General features: G+C 56.2%; 2 protein-coding genes across 4 annotated transcripts in view; one reads left to right on the top strand and one right to left on the bottom strand.

Moving 5' to 3' along the window:
• Positions 1-3,744: 3,744 nt before the first annotated feature.
• Positions 3,745-9,539, top strand: Zfta (zinc finger translocation associated). 3 transcript variants are annotated; one of them, XM_048360845.1, is made up of 5 exons: positions 3,745-3,906; positions 6,008-6,502; positions 6,869-7,261; positions 7,537-8,070; positions 8,326-9,539. In XM_048360845.1, the coding sequence occupies exons 1-5, from the start codon at positions 3,765-3,767 to the stop codon at positions 8,784-8,786; spliced, it is 2,025 nt and encodes a 674-aa protein (XP_048216802.1). In that variant the 5' UTR covers positions 3,745-3,764; the 3' UTR covers positions 8,787-9,539. The 3 variants fall into 3 exon arrangements, with proteins under 3 accessions (XP_048216802.1, XP_048216805.1, XP_048216803.1); XM_048360846.1 differs by lacking the exon at positions 3,745-3,906 and adding an exon at positions 5,310-5,582; XM_048360848.1 differs by lacking the exon at positions 6,869-7,261.
• A 2,384-nt stretch (positions 9,540-11,923) lies between these two features.
• Positions 11,924-18,142, bottom strand: part of Rtn3 (reticulon 3) — a 56,964-nt gene continuing 50,745 nt past the window's right edge. The window contains exons 3-7 of the mRNA XM_048360788.1: positions 17,024-17,162; positions 16,702-16,771; positions 16,028-16,074; positions 15,372-15,430; positions 11,924-13,795 (exon numbers count right to left, since the gene is read on the bottom strand). Coding sequence (XP_048216745.1) covers positions 13,750-13,795; positions 15,372-15,430; positions 16,028-16,074; positions 16,702-16,771; positions 17,024-17,162 — 361 coding nt within the window. The 3' untranslated portion in view covers positions 11,924-13,749. The remainder of the gene's footprint in view (positions 13,796-15,371; positions 15,431-16,027; positions 16,075-16,701; positions 16,772-17,023; positions 17,163-18,142) is intronic.

Below are 18,142 nucleotides of genomic sequence, written 5' to 3'. Positions count from 1 at the left end.
CAGGGAAGGGGGAGGTAACTGCCTCCAGGTCTGCTGGCTACACAGGTAACTGGGTGGAGACTTAACCAAGTGGGGGACATCTGTATGGAGCACTCCCAGGGCGCACCCTACAAAAGGTAGACTTGTGTCTCAAGCAGTAGAGCACTAGACTTGAACAGAAAAAGCCAAATGAGAGGATGGGAATTTGGCCTAGTGGCAAGAGTGCTTGCCTCATATACATGAAGCCCTGGGTTTGATTCCTCAGCACCACATATATAGAAAAGGCCAAAAGTGACACTGTGGTTCAAGTTGGCAGAGTGCTAGCCTTGAGCAAAAAGAAGCTCAGGGACAGTGCTCAGGCCCTGAGTTCAAGCCCCAGGACTGGCAAAAAAAAAAAAAAGTCAAGGGAGAGTGGAAGGCCTTGAGTTCAAGCTCAGTACCAGTACACACACACACACACACACACACACACACACTCCTATTTAGAAGGAGTAACATTATAAGTACAATAGTACTTATAATAGCCTGACTTATGGAACTGTAACCCTTCTGTATAACTATTTAATAACAACAATAATAAAAAAAATCCTACCTACAATTTTTTATGAATCAGTCCAAGTTATATGGTTGGCTGCACATGAATTTTGTAGGAGACACTAAGTGTTTCAGGGACATTAGTTGGGTTTTTTTGTTTTTTTTTTTTTGCTGGTCCTGGGGCTTGAACTCAGGGCCTGAGCACTGTCCCTGAGCTTCTTTTGCTCAAAGCTAGCATTCTACCACTTGAGCCACAGCGCCACTTCCTTTTTTTTTTTTTCTGTTTATGTGGTACTAAGGAATCGAATCCAGGGCTTCTGCATGCTAGGCAAGCGCTCTACCACTAAGCCACATTCCCAGCCCTGTACAAAGGTATTTCAATTCAACATGGAGTGGCTTTATTACAAAAGTGATGCTCTTTGTCACAGTCATGTGGACTCTTCCCAGATGTAGCTACTGCCCATCCTCTGGTGAGCACAATCATGTCTTTCTTCCTTTTTCTTTTTAATTTTGCAGTCACGTGGACAAAACAAAACAAAAAAGCCAGGCATTGGGGACACCTGCCTGCAATCCTAGCTATCTATGTAGGATGCTGAGATCTGAGGATCGTGATGGAAGCCAGCAGAGATAGGAAGGTCTGTAAGACTCATCTCTAATCAAGCACCAAAAAAGCCAGAAGTGGAGGTGTGGCTCAAGTGGTAGAGTGCTACCTTTAAGTGAAAAAGCTACAGGACGGCACCTAAGCCCAGCTCAAGCCCTTCCTCCTCCCAAAACAATAACAACAAAACCCAAACTCATGACCTTGCTCTCTCTGGGTGCTTGTTCATGACTGGTACTGAGTCAAGCCTCCAGCCTGGTTAATTTGAGATGGAGTCTCTTAAAGTCCAGGATTTTTCTGCCCTGGCTGTTTTCAAACCCTGGTCCTCTGATCTCAGCCTCCTGAGTCACTGGAATGATAGGTTTGAGCCACTGGCATCTGGCTGAAACCACTTCTTTATAACTGTGTCGACGGACAGGTACCCAGCGTCTCACAGTGGCTGGCCCTGTGTGTGTAACTGGCACAACTGGATAGTAAACTGAGATGAAATGTAAAGTTCCTTAGTTCAAGAGGAACAGATTTTTTTTTTTCCACTCTGGGCAATTGGGCTGCTTTTGCCTTTTCCAGGGGAGTAGGACCTCGTATTTAATAGGCAAGCGCTCTACTACTGAACTCCACCCTTTCCTTGTTTCTTCCTCCCGCCCTCCCTCTGCCTTTGTCTTTCTATGTATCCCAGGCTGGTCCTCCAACACGGATCCTTCTGTCTCAGCCTCCTAAGTGCTGGGATTAAAAGCATGGTACGCCACAGAAGCACGATTAAAGACCAATCCTTGTCGTTTTGTCTTTGTATCCCTGGGTTCGGCAGCCCTCCACTTCAGAACCCCGTTTCACACCCATTCCTAGAGCACTGAGCCCCTCGCCCCAACAGATCAAAGCCCAGAGCAAGACCAGCCCTGGAGAGAGCAGAGCTCTGCGTGAGGGTAGGTGGGGGGACTCAGTTTCCCCCATGGGATGTCTCTTTGAAGTCATCCTTGAGATTGGAGAAGGGATGGGGGCATTCTCCACAATGACAGGGGGCTTGTGTGCACTTCTGAAAGCTTACTTCCTGTCGATCTCCGGGGGGGGAAAGGTTTCCTGTGTTCTGTGCAATTCCGTGTGTGTTTTCCCATGGTCCCCCAAGGGCTGGAATTGCTTCATTTTTAGGGGTTGTGGGTGCCAAAGTCACAGGCACCAGCTCGGTCAGGTCCGTGGCTGGCTGTGAGTCCAGCGGCTTTAAAATGCAGGCGGGCACGTAGTAGGTGCTGTGTTCTGGAGGGAATCTGTCCCCGGTGGTGGGCGACTGACTTGGTTCACACTACCGCCCCGGGAGCGGGGAGTGGAGCACACTACATCCATCTCCGGATAATAAGACCCCGCATGGCTTCCCGCACCCTGTAATTTGGATCTCCAGGAATCGCCTTTGTTGTGGGCGACCAACCACAGGCAAAGCAAAGCACCTGCTTCCTCAGTGGGTCCTCGAAAGGAGGACCTCCCGCCGATGCGACCCGGCTGCCTTTTGGGGTCCCCTTTCTCCGCTTCCGAGGACCTCGGGAGCCAGGAGGCGCCCCCCCCACCCCCCACCCCGGGCCCGCAGCCAGGGTCCGCCCCAGCCCTGCCCCGCCGCGGTAACGCGCGTGTCCCCAGATGTCCCTGGCCGGGGCCAGCATTCTTTGTCCCTTCGGACTGTGGAGGGGGGGCCGAGGGCTGCGCCCAGGACTTGGTCCAGCACCCCGGCCCGCGGGGCCAGGGGCCTGAGCGGAGCCACGGCTGCCCCCCCGGGGCCACCTCCGCTTCGCGGGACCGGCTGGGGCGCAGCCCGCTCCCGGCCCGCGTCCCGGGCGCCCCCGCCCCTCCCTCCTTCCCCGCCGCGCCTTCGCGGCCGACGCCCTCACCCCGGGCCGCCTCCGGCGGAGCCTCGCCCGCGCGCCCCGCCCGAGGAGAGAGGCCCGAGCTCCCCGCGCTCCGCCGCGGCTCCCGCGGGAGGGGGCGCGGCCGCCCCCGCGGCTCCACCCTCTCGGCGGGGCCGCAGCCATCTGGGGCCCCGGCCAGTCGCCGGGGCTCCGGGCCCCGCGCCGACCTCGCGCCGGAGGAGGCAGAGCTCCCGGTCCGCGGCCGCGGGCGCCTCCGCAGGCTGCCCCCGGCCCGTGCCGCCGCGGAGAGCCCCGCGCCGGGCTGCCCCGAGGGGGCGGTGGCCGCCAGCCCAGCCCGAGCGCGAGCGCGTCGCGGCGCACGCGGGCGCCCCTCGCCACCTCGGAGACCCCTCGGGAGCCGGGAGCCGGGAGCCGAGGCGCGGCGGCGGCGGCGGCGGCGGCGCGGGCCCGCCGGGGCGGCGAGGGCCCTGCTCCGAGCGTCCGTGGCGAGCGCCAGCTGCGCTCTCGTCGCCTCCTGCTTCTTTCCCCCCCAGCCCCCCGCGAGCTGGCAGGAGGAAATAGCACGCGGCCCCTTTAAATTTACCCAGGAGCCCTTAAAGGAGCCCCAGGGGCCCCAGACAGGAATCCCCACCCCGGTCCAGCCCGCGCCGCCGAGCGAGCAGCCAGCCGTCCGTGCGGCCGGCCGCCCCGTGCATGCGCCCCGCGCCCCGGAGCCCCGCGCCCCGAGCGCCCCGCGCGGGCCGCCGCCGGCCCCCGCGGCCCCGCGCCCCGCCGCCCCGGGGCCCCGCTCCGCAGCGCAGCTCATGGAGCCCGGCGGGGACCACCGGAGCCGGAGCGGCGGCGGCGGCAGGGGCGGCCCCGGGCCAGCAGCGGCCTCGGTACGGAGCCGACGGCTGCCCCTGGCGGCATCCAGCGGCGGCGCGGAGCCCGAGGAGGACGACGGCGGTAAGAGCGGGGGCCGGTGGGCCCGGGCGGGGGCCCCGGCGTGGGGGAGGGGAGGGCTGCGGCTCCGGGCTCCGGGCCCCTCTCCGCCGCCGAACAAAGGGGGGGACGTGGGCAGGGCGGCCGGGGGCGCCACCTGGCGGGCGCGGGCCGCGATCGCAGGGCTGGCGGGAGAGCACCCCGCCCCGCCCCGCCCCGCTCCCGGGGTCGGCCGGCCCGCGGGGCTCGGGCGGATCCCTCTCGCGCCGCGAGGGCCCCGCGGCGGGCGCGCCCCGCGCTCGGGGCCCCCGGCGGTGGGGCCCCCGCGCCGGCGCCACGGGGCTCGGGGCGATCGGACCCGCGCCCTCGCCCCCGCCGCCCCTTTCCTTCCAGACGCCCAGGTGGTCTCCCGGAGGGGCCGCGCTGACCCCGCCCCCTCCCCTCGGGGCTCCCCCACCCCCACTCCCCGGGGTGGGTTTCGGAATTCCGCGGTTCGCAGCCGGGCCGCCCCCTCGCCGTGGCCTGGCGGAAGGCAGGAACTCCTTCCCCACGGGTTCCCCGGGCGAGGGGACCGACAGCTCTCCCCCCCCCCCCCGGCCCCCGGCGGGCGGGCTTGGAACACGGGAGGGGGTCGCCCACAAAGGCGGGCGCCTCCTCCGCCCGCCGGTGCCTCCTCTCCCCTTCTCGGAATTTATTTGGGCCCCAGTTTGTCAGCCGTAGCGGGACCAGCCCATCTTCCCTGGCACTCAGAACCGACGCTCTCGTCGTGTGCCCGCGTGTCGGGTCCGGGATCGGGAGACACTGCCTTCCTCTCTCGGGGATCTCCTCCCCGAAACTCCCCATCCCCTTTTGTTTTTAAAAAAAATCTCAGCTCCTCCTCCTTCCCCCCCCCTCCCGGCTCTTAAAGGGCCAGTCTGCCTTAGATTAGCGTGATTTCAGCGCTGGAAGGATGCTGAGAAGGACCAGCTAGCTACCCCGTGCCTTCCCAGACAAAGACTCTCAGGCCCAGAGAGCAGATGTGACCTACTAAAGGTCACCGAGCAAGTCGCCAGTGTAGCCAGCACTTGCATCCAGATCCCGACATTCCCCCCACTCCCCACCCCATGGATATCCTTATTAAAAAAAAAAAAAAGAATGAAAAGAAAACTAAAGCAAACAAGCAAAACTCCAGAAATGTCACAGGAACCCTCTCTGATCCTGCCTTTTGTTCGCCCGGCCCTAGGGATTCTCTATTCGGAGGATAGCTGGAATGTGCCAGTTCAGTCTATGTGGCCAGGGTGGTGGGTATTTGTTGGACAAAGGGACAGCCAAAGGGCCCCTCCAGTGTGCCTGCCCTTCCCACTGCTGGGCTGCAGCCCGCTCCCTGCCAGAGCAAAAAATAAGTCCACCCAAAGACTTACTGGGCTTCCGTGGGTGGGAGCTGCTCCCTGATGCCTACTGTGTATGCTCAGAGGCCAGCCCCCTCCTGGGTCATTGACCCTCCCAGACTCTGGGGAAGGCCAGGTCTCACAAACTCCTTTTCCCTGGAGGTGTTGTCAAGCTTCTTCTTGGGGGTCCCTCTAGTGGGGGATGTTTATTTGGGGGAACTAACTGCATACCCTACCTTTAAAACAGACCCTCAGTAGTCTGTCTGTATTTGAAGCATTATTGGAAAGAGAGAGAAGACCTTTGGGTGGGGGCTGTCCTGGCTTGAGCCCCAGGTGGGTGGGTCCTGGCCTGGATGCAGACAGATGCCCCCTTTGTTCCTCTCACCCCACTGCCTGCTCTGCTCTGGTTGAAACCGCCCCAGCCCAGTGCTGCTGCTCTCCTGGCTTTGCCCCTGCAGCTCTCATCCAAAAAGGGCACCTTGCAGAGCTGGCAGACTCCTTGGCCCTCACCTTGTTTTTCAGAAGTCGCAGCTAGTCCACGCAGAGTCCTGTGTCCTTTTGTTCTTGAGCCTCTCTTACTGGGCCCTTGCTCTTTGTAAAGGGCGTTTGGACTCCCTGCTTCTCCCCCCTTCCTCCCTAGTCATCCTTCCCTGCCCGGAACCCTTCCACTTCCCTTTCTCATGCTTCCAAATCAAAGCCCCAGGTTCATTCCCTGGACATGGGAGATTGACAAACTGTCTCCCTTTCCCCTTCTTCAGGACAAGATCTTCAGCTGGAAGGGGGTGCCTTGGGGTCCTGGGGGAGTAACCCCCTGCCCTCTCCCAGGGCCAGGGGACCAGCACCTTCAGGCAGGAAATACTCAGACCACTGTGAGGCCAGGGCTTCCAGGCCCGGCAAGAGTCGCATCCCTGGGCGCGACCACCGGCGCTACTACCACGACCACTGGCGGCTGGAGTACCTGATGGACTTCAACCCTGCCCGGCATGGCATGGTGTGCATGGTGTGCGGCAGCTCCCTGGCCACCCTCAAGCTCAGCACCATCAAGCGGCACATTCGCCAGAAGCACCCCTACTCCCTGCACTGGAGTCCCCGGGAGAAGGAAGTCATCAGCAACAGCTGGGATGCCCACCTGGGGCTGGGGGCCTGTGGCGAGGCGGAGGGCCTGGGGGCCCCTGGGGCTGAGGAGGAGGAGGAGGAAGAGGAAGAGGAGGAGGAGGGAGCCAGCCTCCGAGCTGGCCCGCCCAAGGCCCCAGGTAATGCAGGACATGGCTGAGGCAGGGCTTGGGTGTGATGGGGAGGGTAAGGTGTGGCCCTCCGCCTCCTGGAGGAAGTCCGTGCTCCTTCTGGTGGGGTCTGTTAATTGCCTTTTTGTCTGGCCTCGGTGGAGGGGGGGGGCGTTGCCCACCGGGGCTGGTGAGGGGTGGGGTGGGGTGGGGTGGGGAAGGATGGCTGACTACATTGTTGAATCTGAGCCTGGGGAGACTAAGTGGGGCTTAGACTGTTATGCTGGTAGGGGTGAGGGGAGAAGAGGAGGGCAAAGGTCAAGTGCGAGGCTGTGGTGGTGGGGGGGGGCTGCCCGCGGGGTCAGCGCCTTAGTTGCTTCCCTCCAACCCTTTCAGGCAAAGCCTCAGCTGGTGGGGGCTGCCGGCGGCGCCAGCATCGTGGGGTGCGAGGGGGCCCAGTGGCACCCTGGCGCCGGCGCCTCTCAGCTTCCCGAAGGGCCGGGGGCAGCAGGGGGCTGGGGACCCAGCGCCTGGAGCGGAGGCTGAAGGAGTCCCTGCAGAGCTGGTTCCGGGCTGAGTGTCTCATGGATTATGACCCGCGGGGGAACCGGCTGGTGTGCATGGCTTGTGGCCGGGCACTGCCCAGCCTGCACCTGGACGACATCCGTGCCCACGTGCTGGAGGTGCACCCCAGCTCCCTGGGGCTCAGCGGCCCCCAGCGCAGTGCCTTGCTGCAGGCCTGGGGTGACCAGCCCGAGGCGCTGGCTGAGCTCACCCAGTCCCCACCAGGTGCGAGGCTCGTCCAGGGCTGAGGCCTGCAGCCCGCGGTTGCTGCCACATTGGGAGGCAAGGCAGGGACTCCTGGTTGAATGCTGGAGGCCTGCTCACTTTCCACTCCTGCGCGCGCGCGCACACACACACACATACACTCTTACACGCTCACACGGTGGCTGGGGCTGCTAGTTTGGGGCTGGGGTGTGGAGCAAGGATGGACCTCCCCCCCTCTATGTGGGTAAGGGCAACCCAGCCAGCGGCTGAGCCCCTCTCCACCCCTTCCCCAACAGACGATGACCTCATCCCCCAGGACCTGACCAGAAAGAGCCGGGACTCCGCCCCCAGTGCTGGCGCCCCCTCCTCTCAGGATCCCAGCCCCCCAGATGTAAAGGAAGAGGCTGGCTGGGTCCCTGAAGGGCCCGGGCCCGCAGAGGAGGAGGAGGAGCCCGAGGAGGGCCAGGGCGAGAGGGCAGGGGTCCCCGGCCGGTCGCCTCGGGGCCGCCACCGCCGCCACTACCAGGAGCGCTGGCGGCTGGAGTACCTCGTGGAGCTGGACGGCTGCCGGCGCGGCCTGGTGTGCATGGTGTGCGGGCGCGCGCTGGCCTCGCTCAGGATGAGCACCGTCCAGCGGCACATCCGCCAGCACCACCCGGGCTCCACGCGCCTCAGCGGGCCCGTGAAGGCCCTCATCGCCCGGGAGTGGAGCGAGAAGGCCGCCCACCTGCTGGCCCTGGGGCTGTCCGGCCCCGAGCCCCCCAGGGGCCCCGCCGCCGCCGAGCAGGGGGGAGGGGCTGAGGAGGCGGAGCCGGAGGAGGAGTGGTGGGGTGAGCCGAGGAGGGCAGCGCAGGGGGCCGGGGCGAAGGGCCAGGGCCCCCCCCCCCCCCCCCCCCGGCAGGCAGGCACAGAGGGCCGGGCCTGGCGCGGAGGGATGGGCGGATGCAGGGAAGGACGGACGGACGGTTGGATGGATGGACGGGCGGTAGAGGAGGTCGGGGCCAGAGGACAAAGGGGCCGGGCCGATGGAGATGCCGGTGGGACCCAGCCTGATCGCCGCCCCTTGCTCCTTTGTCCCTCCCTAGGCGACGGTCCGCCGTCCCCGGGGACCCCGCTGGAGCGGCCCGCCGAGGAAGAGGAGGATGAAGAGGACGGCCAGGAGCCCGGGGGCTTAGCTTTGCCGCCGCCGCCGCCGCCGCCTCCCCCGCCGCCGCCGCCGCCGCCCCGCAGCCGGGAGCAGCGGCGGAACTACCAGCCGCGCTGGCGGGGCGAGTACCTGATGGACTACGACGGCAGCCGGCGCGGGCTGGTGTGCATGGTGTGCGGGGGCGCGCTGGCCACGCTCAAGGTGAGCACCATCAAGCGGCACATCCTGCAGGTGCACCCCTTCTCCATGGACTTCACCCCCGAGGAGCGCCAGACCATCCTGGAGGCCTACGAGGAGGCGGCGCTGCGCTGCTACGGCCACGAGGGCTTCGGGCCGCCGGCCCCGGCGCCGCGCGACGGCAGCGCCGAGCTCAAGCCGGGCGCCGCGTGCCGGGCGTAGCGCGCCGCCGGGGCTCGGGGCGGGGAGCCCCCTGAGTCCCACGCCGGCGCCGCCCGCTCCCCCGCAGGCGGGGCTGGGCGGGGCTCCGGGCCGGGTGGGGCCCCGCGCCGCCCGGTGCCCGGTGCCCTTTCCACGTGCGCGCCGGGCCAGCGGGTGCGGCGCGTGCGGCTCCCGACTCTCCCCGCTCGGGGGGCCCCCACGTTTCCCGGGGAGCTCGCACCGAGCCGCGCCCGGGAGGCGCTGGGCTGCGGGGCGGGCCCGGGCGCCCGCCGCTGTCAGTATTAGGCCGGAGGCGGGGCTGGGAGGCCCCGTGGCCCCTCGCCCTGGCGGGGGCCCAGGCTTCGGCGCCAGCGGGCGCGGCCCCGGGCTGGGGTGTGTGTGGGGGGGAGGGAGGCGCTGGCTGCTCGGTCCTCTCTGGTATTCCTGGGCCTCTCGGAGGCCCCGGCCGCGGGAGGCGGGGAAGCCGGAGGCGGGCGGCCGCTGCGGGGAGGGCGCCCGGGCCCCGTCGCCGCCGCCGGGCCAGCCTCCCCGGCCACCGCCCCGCCCGCCCCGCGGGGGCCAGGATCAGGTAGCGTAGAGGGATTAGCACTTTTTTTTTTCCTTTGCTCCTCTCCTGCCCAGACGGCCCCCATTTACCCCTAAGCTGGGTGAGGAGCCCCTGGTGTGGCGCCAGGCCCGCCTTGGCTGGCCCGGGACACCGGCGGTCCCGGCCGTGGGCCCGCAACCCCGCCTCCTCCCGGGGCCGCTTTTGTCCTCGGCGGGGGGGGGGGGGGGGGGGACGGCCACGTTCTCTTTGCAGGCTCCGTGGGGCTGGGTGGGGACGGGGCTCCCCTGAGATCTCCCAGGCAGGTCCGAGAGGGATGTGTAGATTCATTCTCCCGTGGAGAACTGGCGGCCCCGAGATCAGGCCCGATTTTTTGCTCTTTGTATTTTATTTTGAAACTGTATTTAATGCTTTTATATGAAAGGGGGAGGGGCGGGGAGAGCTGACCCAATCACCCTTATGTGCAAAATGTCTTATTTATTATGCGCGTATCAGAAATAAGCTGTGAGATGGTGGAGAAAGGACCAGAAAGCAGGGAGGACAGGCCGGGATGGGAGGGAGGGCACGGAGCGAGCGTCCCGTCCATCCTCTCTTGGGCCTCATGGCTCTGGCCCCAGAGTCTGCTCTTCATAAAGGGAAGCCATTGGGGGAACAGAGCCCCCAGTTTGGAGTCAGGTGGAGCGGGCTTGGGCCGGAGCCGCTGCCTTGGTGGGTGAGAACAATGTGGAAGGCCCTCCACTCCCTCCCTCCTGGTCCTCCCTCAGGCCGGAACCCAAGGTTCAATGCCTCAGGCCCCGTCTCCTTGACTCCTGATTGGGAGTTGGATTTTATACCACGGAATTTGTATCATTTTTTAAAAATATAATTCCAAATTGTCTGAGTGGGAAGACACCCTGGAGCTCACTAGTACCATACCTCCTCCATCACCAGTGAACTTCTCAAGTCCAGAAACTGAGATTTATGACACAGCCAACTAGAACAGGACAGAAAGTAGCATAAAAATTTCAACTTCCAATTCCTGGATTTTTTTGCACTATACCACACTGCCTCCCAGTCTCTGGTAAATTATTGAAACTTCTCATGTGTTAGTTCTGCCGAGGGGTGGCGTGTGTTGGGCACTGCAGGCCACCAGGGTGCGTCTGTAACCCCTGAGCATGGAAAGACTTCACTTGCTTGGAATGAGGAGCTGGACTCTTTGGGGCAGGTGCCTGCTTTATCTGTGATGCTCAAGACCTCCTAGCCGGGCAGAGCTCTGGCTCTGCATTCTTTGCTGTTGAGGCTGTCAGGAGTTCATGACCTTGCAACCAGTTGACTGAAGATGAACTTCCAGTAACTTTGACCTTTCAGGGTTTCTAAGACAGTATTAAAATATTGCCATTCTTGTACTTTTCTTCATGCCTATTTTCAAACCCAGAATGAGTGTTCCACGACCCCCTCCCCACACTGCCCAATGGGCCACTGATTATAATCACCAAAGCCTACTGCTCAAGTGCAGGTGAAGTGGGCAGAGCAAGTTAGGAATGGTTCTACCTTGTGGTAGGCAGAAAGAGGCCTGAGGACCCGAAGCAGTCTTCATGGAGATGGCTCAAGGCCTTCAGGGTGGCCCCTAGACCAGCAGCAGCAGTCTTAGGACCTTGCTAAATGTAAACATTCCTAGGCCCATACACATTTAGGCTTCCAGAATCAGTGTTGGGATGGGGGCCAGCCATGCATTTTGGAATAAGCCCCCGAGGCTCTAATGCAGCTGAGGTTCCCAGCGGCAGTCTGTGATCAGGCCGGGTCCTCATCCCTGGCCCACCTCCTGGCCTCGCATCAACAGGTGAAGCTTCTTCATGATTTTTTTTGTTAATGGTATGCTTGCTGTTATGGCCAATATGTAAATGTTACTATGAATACATATTTATATACCATGTTACTTAGTGACATTATTCAAACATTTGTATGCGTATTTGTGAAGTTGTATGCGTTCAGTCATTTAAAAAATACTTCAGCCTAAGTTTTCTAAGAGGTATGTTGAATAAAATTTTAAACGCCAGTTCAAGTCCAGTGGCCTTTGTGGGAGGAAGGGATTCATGTGACCTCTGAATTTCTGAACTGGTGGTTGTAGCTGCAGGCGGTGGCAGGAAGAGGCTGCTTCATGTTGCCAGCAGGGAGCCTCCAGGGCTGGTGGGGGGCTGCATGGGCCACCCATCCTCCTGCTGGGCTCCCCTCTTGGGGCGGGGTATCTCAGTTTCGTCCAAGGCCACTTGCATAGCTATGCTCTATGTATGCTGTGGGAATCTTGCAGGCTTGGAAACTGGTGATTTTTTTTTTTTTTTTGCCAGTCCTGGGGCTTGGACTCAGGGCCTGAGCACTGTCCCTGGCTTCTTTTTGCTCAAGGCTAGCACTCTGCCACTGAGCCACAGCGCCACCTCTGGCCATTTTCTATATATGTGGTGCTGGGGAATTGAACCCAGGGCCTCATGTATATGGGGCAAGCACTCTTGCCACTAGGCCATATCCCCAGCCCTGAAGTTTGTTTTTGAAGGTCCCCAAGTAGACCCAGGTCACCCAAGCTATGTTTACAGAATAAAGTTAGCAGAATGACACCACAGTCATTGTGTTCTTTATTTAATTAACACCACAGCAATTTGCAGTTTTACAGGAACCACGATTCAAGCTCCTTGGGTGCTACTGTATTTTTTTTTATGCTGCACGCACAGACACGTACACAGTTTCATTAGTAATTTTTTCATCTATAGATTTTTCTTTAAAAAAAATCCCGCATGGTACACATAAAAAAGAATTCAATTATTTTAACACAGCAGCAACACAAAAAAGAGCCAGATGTGGAGGCTTCCAGCGCAGAAAGGGGCCCGTTGGAGGAGATGCATATGACTGTCAATGCGTTGACCTCTTAGGACAAAGGATGTAGATGACAGAAAGTGAGTGAAAAAATTGTAAGGGAAGAGGGCTAAGAAAATGGAGAAGGGTAATGGCCTCTTTTACCTATCTAAGTTCCTTTAATTTTCCAGAGTGGGAATAAATCCTCTCCCTGCAACAAGGTGCATCAAACGCCACAGGTCTTGAAAGCCACCAGCTCACTCTTGGAGGGGGCAGGTCTCATCTATGCTTGCTTCCACACTGACTGGGTTTCTGCTCTGGGGTGGGTGGGTGGGTGAGGGACTTCACGCAGACAGACTTGAAGAGTCCTTGTCACTCTTCAGCAACTGCACAAAGCCCATCAGCAGTGTGGCCCCGCTGTTCAAGCTTACCTCCTCCGGAGCGCCCTGGGCCATGCCATGGCCAGGCGTTGAGCCAGTTTGCCTGTCCTAAGCAACACAGCTCAACTCCACATCCACCATCAGACACCTTTCAAGCTGGTGCCGCCTGGGTCCTTAGGCTAAACGGATGAGTGCAGGTTAGATGCAGTGTGTGAAGATAAAGAAAACGGGCCTTCTGTGTGTCTGGAGTTCGCCTCTTGAGAACATTCCCCCCCCCCTGCACACAGGTAGGATTACAATGACTCAATTACTGGGGAGCCCACATGCAGATTATGTTTTCTCTAACAAGTTTACAGCAGTGTACAGCAGTTACAGACATTTATTTCATAATAAGAAAAGTACAACCATATTTATTAAACTTGAGGTAAGGTGGGCAGGAAGAGAGGGGAAGCACATTCTGGAATGAATTCTCAAACCAACGCTCAAACTGTGCCCGAGAGATGGGCCGGGCGGGACACTGCCATGCAGCCTACAGGGCCTCCTTCCTTTCCTTTCCTGGCGCCGTGGCAGGGTTCGCGCACGCAGACGCGCTCCTAGCACACCCTCTCGGTCCCCTCCCCGTCCCCACTCTCGCTTCGCTTCTCAGAGCACTAGGAAGCGCCTCTCTAAGTTACCCAACGCCAAGCTCTATCCCTACACAGGAAGAGGAATATGGGGAGTAGCTGCTTATGGTGCGGGGCAGGAAGGTGGAGCAAAAACCGCAAAGGAAGGAATCCCACTTCTGCACCAAACCATTTCTTCACAAGTCACTCATTATTTAACTTAAAGATAGGGGTAAAATTATAATGGGGGTTGGGTGAGACCTGTCCTTGAGTTTGGAGAGACCGGCCTTCTGCGCCTTCATCCCTCTGCTGTCCGTAAGAGCTCCACCACCACTGGGGACCGACTTACCCTACCAATCTGATTCTTTATTCTTTTGGGTTCTAAGAGCATTTTTTTCTTTTCTTTTTTTTTTTTTTTTTTTCAGTCCAACACTTCTTGTGCTTGAAAACTGAGGGCAAGGGGAAAGGAGAGGAGGAAACACCAAATGAAAAAGCTTGGAATGCAGGCTCAAGCTGACACCGAGCATGTGCCTTCACGGTACAAGTAACGACGTTATTTTATAACTATTAAATGGTGTTTTAGTAACTGTTGTGTATTTCTGGTTTCCATATGCTTATTCTGCCTTTTTTTTGGCGATTCCAGGGAGTTTTGCTTGGATCCTATTGGGGAAAGAAAAAAAAAAGTGAGAAAAGACATGAGGAACAAGTTCCCAGCAACACCGGCAGACCATCATGGACTGCTCAGTCCCACAGAAAGTGGGTGAAGACAGGCAGGGGCGTGAGCCCCAGGGGTCCATAAAGACCACTAGCCTGCTGGTCTCCACTGCCAGAACCTCCCAACCCTCCTGGGGCTCTGGAGAAGAGGGAAAGTATCAGGCATAATGCCTGCCAACTGCGCAGGAGTGCCACGGCCCATTCCTCTGGCTCTGTTAAGTACAGAAAAACGCATGCCTGCTCCCTCACTAATACTAAAAAGAAACTAGAAGTAAGAGTTAGGGAGATGTAAAAAGGACAGGACTTGTTGGTTCTTGGTTCTCAGGATGATAGGATCTGATAATAGTGCCTAGGCCCTCACAGGACAGCAGAGTTGCCTTTTATTCTAGCAAAAAGGTCATTCAAATGCCCTCAGAATGTCAAAGCTACCTTCCACTAATGTCACATCCAACAGCAAGTGATTCATGTCAGCTAACACTATAGTAATCAAGAAGACACCGAGTCTAAAACTGAACTACAATTGTATTTTGCAAATTAATAGCCAGGTACCAGTGACTCATACCTGTAATCCTAGCTACTCAGAAGGCTGAGATCTGAGGATCTCAGTTTGAAGTCAGACCAGGCAGGAAAGCCTGTGAAACATTTATCTTCAATTAACTGCAAAAAAGGTGGGAATGGAACAAGTGGTAGAGTGCTAGCCTTGAGCAAAAAATGCTCAATGACAGTGGCTAGATCCTGAGTTCAAGCCCCAGGACTGGCACACAAAAAAAGTATGCAGCAATTGAATACCTATTTGTGCTGTTTCCCCAGTTTTAGGATGGGTAAATATCTTACAAAGAAAAATGTCAGGCAAAAATTCAGGCACCAAGTCAGACCAGCCTGAATACAATCAGTTTCTTCTTTGCAGGGTCTCCTCCATGCTAAAGAACTTCTCTACCACAGAAGTAACCCCCAACTACTCAGTTTTTGATTAACCTATACAAAAAACTAAAATATGCAATGTGAAAGGATTCCAGCAGCACAAAAGGGATTTAACAGTTGGGGGAGGGGGGCCACACACTCTGTTTCTTAAAAGACTGCAGAAAAATTACAGAAAAACGTTTACATTTTATTTGCTGTAATTCAAAGTAAAAAGAAAGCTGCTCCTAGATATAGGAGCTATACACGCTCATTGACATTTTATAACATAAGTATTATTGGAAAAAGGAGACAGAAGTTTGGTGAATCTTAGAAAAAAGTTATTAGCCTTAAATTACTTATTTAGTTTGGCTTAACACAGATACATGAGAATAAATGAAGCGGTTAGTCAAAAACTTTTATAAGCCAAAGTGATTGTTGATTTTCAAGAGCCTGGGCACTGTCCCTGAGCTTCTTTTGCTCAAGGCTAGCACTCTACCATTTGAGCCACAGCACCACTTCCTACTTTTTCTGTTTATGTGGCACTGAGGAATCAAACCCAGGGCTCCATGCACGTTAGGCAATCACTCCAGCGCTAAGCCACATTCCCAGCCCCTGTACTTACTTTTCAACAAGTGACTTGGTCTGATCTCGGGCAATGCCAACATAGTGATCAATCTGTGTCTTTAAGGAAGGAAAGAAGACTCAGTTGAGGCCATATACAGATGAACAACTTTCCTGAAAGCACTTTCATCTAGTTTACTCATTTTTAAAAACACTAGTAAATATGCTGGAAAATGAAAACAATGTCTAGTTTTTCAAAGCTTTGTATCAACTTCTGATTTCAGACTTCATCTTTTGCAGAGGTAAGCCTTACTTGGTATTTCCTTTAGAGACATTGGTGTACAGTAATCTGTATTCTGTCCTCAGAGTTTTGCTATAGCTCTTGGTTAAGACTATATTAGCAGAAAAACAAGAGGTCTGTGATGGCTGGCCTGCTGGCTGGCTTAATCCACACAGAAGGGACTCAGAGCATGTAGCACAGTGCATACCCCACCCCACTGACCATTTCCTTCCCAGCCCAAAGTTTGAGCTTTTATTTAGGCACTCAGCTTTTATTCATTAAGCAATATCTCTTTCCTCCTTGCATCTGTTCTAGATATCTAATTTCTCTTGCTGAAGGAAAACCACTGTCACCACTTTCTTACAGGCACCTGACTTAAAATGAAGTAAACTAATCAGATACTAGTCAGCGTACCTGACTGGAAACAAATAGCTTACCTTGTACTTCTCATACACAATTGGGACACTGAACACCAGCAGCTCGGCTGTAAGACAGAATCAGAATGAAGGGACAGGAAAAGAGCAAGTAGGAGACCAAGTTTTTTTTGTTTTTTTTTGGCCAGTCCTGGGGCTTGGACTCAAGGCCTGAGCACTGTCCCTGGCTTCTTTTTGCTCAAGGCTAGCACTCTGCCACTTGAGTCACAGCGCCACTTCTGGCCATTTTCTGTATATGTGGTGCTGGGGAATCGAGCCCAGGACCTCATGTATATGAAGCAGGCACTCTTGCCACTAGGCCGTATCCCCAGCCCCAGGAGACCAAGTTTTAAGACTCAAGAAATGCAATTTTATCTCATGAAGCAGATTTTCCTTAAAATGAGGAATCTTGGCTAACAGTCCCAGCAAAGGGCAATTAGCTTAGGGGTAGTGTAACAACCCAAAGACCTCCTCAGGTACACAGGCTGCATTCTTATACCACATATACCCGTTTCCAAATTACAAAAATGGCTTCTCTAAGCTTCTTGTATTTAAATCTACACCACTCTCTCTCATAGCTGTCTGGCTCCTCCTGTGTTCAGGGAACATCCCTGATGGCTGCCAAATGAGGGGAGCCATGCCGGGCATCTCTTTACACTCTCACCCAAGCAGCTGGGACACTTTCCTTGCCATCTTACCGAGAATCAGAAGAGTGATTCCATTGAAAACTGCACCCACATAGGTCATCAACCACATGAAGACAGCGAGCTGTGGAGGAGAATGGCAGGGTTAAGCTGGAGTCAAAGCAATGCAGACCGCAGGCCACTGATGCCATGTAAATGGGTGATGGCATGAAAATTCCCACTTGTACTATATATTTGAGGACAGGAGAGAGAATTCTGTGCCCCTGTTAGCTCCAAAGATGGACTAGTGAGTGCACAGATAAAACCCTAACAGTGCTGCCACTCTGAACCACACCCCAGATCAGACTCACCCCCAAAAGCTGCAGAAGCAACTAACCTTCAAGGAGTCAACCAGATCCTCCACAAGAAAGAGACGAATGATGAACTTCAGGGCCTTGTTGACGTGCACCATGGCTGCATTCATGTAGTTGTGGAAAGCTTCTGAGGACAGGGTAATGTCCACGTCCAGGTATGCTCTTCCAGAGAAAGAAACAACAGTCACACATTGCACATAGGAGGCAAGATTCTGTCAGCACAAGGGTGAAACTGGCCCCTGAAATATTTTAGAAATCTGTAGGGGATTTTTAAAAAAAACTATCATTTAGTGGGCAGAGGCAAAGATGCCACATGACTGCAAAATGTAGGACTGTCACAAGAAAGAATTGTCTGCATTTTTTTTTTTTTCTTGCCAGTCCTGGGATTTGAACTCAGGGTGCTGTCCTTGAGCTTATTTTTTTGGAGATAAGAGTCTCACAAACTTCTGTGCCTGAGCTAGCTTCAAACCACACGATCCTCAAATATGTCATGTGAGTAGCTAGGATTACAGGAGTGAACCACACTGTTGCCCAACTCCTGCATAACTTTTATTCCTTTGTCTATGTATCTATATAAAATACACTTGTGTGTGTGTGTGTGTGTGTGTGTGTGTGTGTGTGTGTGTGTGTCTTGGAGCTTGAACTCAAGGCCTGGATGCTTTCTCTGAGTGATTATGCTCAAGGCTAGAATGCTATCACTTTGAGACAAAGCTCCATTTCTGGCTTTTTGGTCATTGATTAGAGCTTAAGTTTTACAGACTTTTCTGCCCACGCTGGTCTTAAATCCAGATCCTCAGATTTCAGCCTCCTAAGCAGCTAGGATTATAGGCATGAGCCACTGGCACCAAGCCATATATTGATTTTAAAATTAATTTTTATCATCATTACCTTTTATTATCTCTAAGGGTTTCCACTCAACTTGTCAGTTTAGGAGTGCAATGCATCTTGGCTATGTTAGATGTTTATGAAGGTAAAACTATTTACAATGGCAGCCGAGAGCACATAAAAACAAAGTGTTTCGGGCTGGGAATATGGCCTAGTGGCAAGAGTACTTGCCTTGTATACATGAAGCCCTGGGTTTGATTCCCCAGTACCACATATATAGAAAACAGCCAGGAGTGGCGCTGTGGCTCAAGTGGCAG

Source organism: Perognathus longimembris, chromosome 13 (assembly GCF_023159225.1).
Source record: "Perognathus longimembris pacificus isolate PPM17 chromosome 13, ASM2315922v1, whole genome shotgun sequence".
Taxonomy (NCBI): Eukaryota; Metazoa; Chordata; class Mammalia; order Rodentia; family Heteromyidae; genus Perognathus; species Perognathus longimembris.
This window is presented reverse-complemented; position numbering and strand designations above follow the sequence as displayed.

Excerpts from the sequence above, each read along its gene's own strand:
- Zfta (XM_048360845.1), top strand. The coding sequence starts at position 3,765 with ATGGAGCCCGGCGGGGACCACCGGAGCCGGAGCGGCGGCGGCGGCAGG. Across the intron at positions 6,503-6,868 it reads TGGCCCGCCCAAGGCCCCAG|GCAAAGCCTCAGCTGGTGGG; the intron begins GTAATGCAGGAC and ends CAACCCTTTCAG. Across the intron at positions 8,071-8,325 it reads GCCGGAGGAGGAGTGGTGGG|GCGACGGTCCGCCGTCCCCG; the intron begins GTGAGCCGAGGA and ends GTCCCTCCCTAG.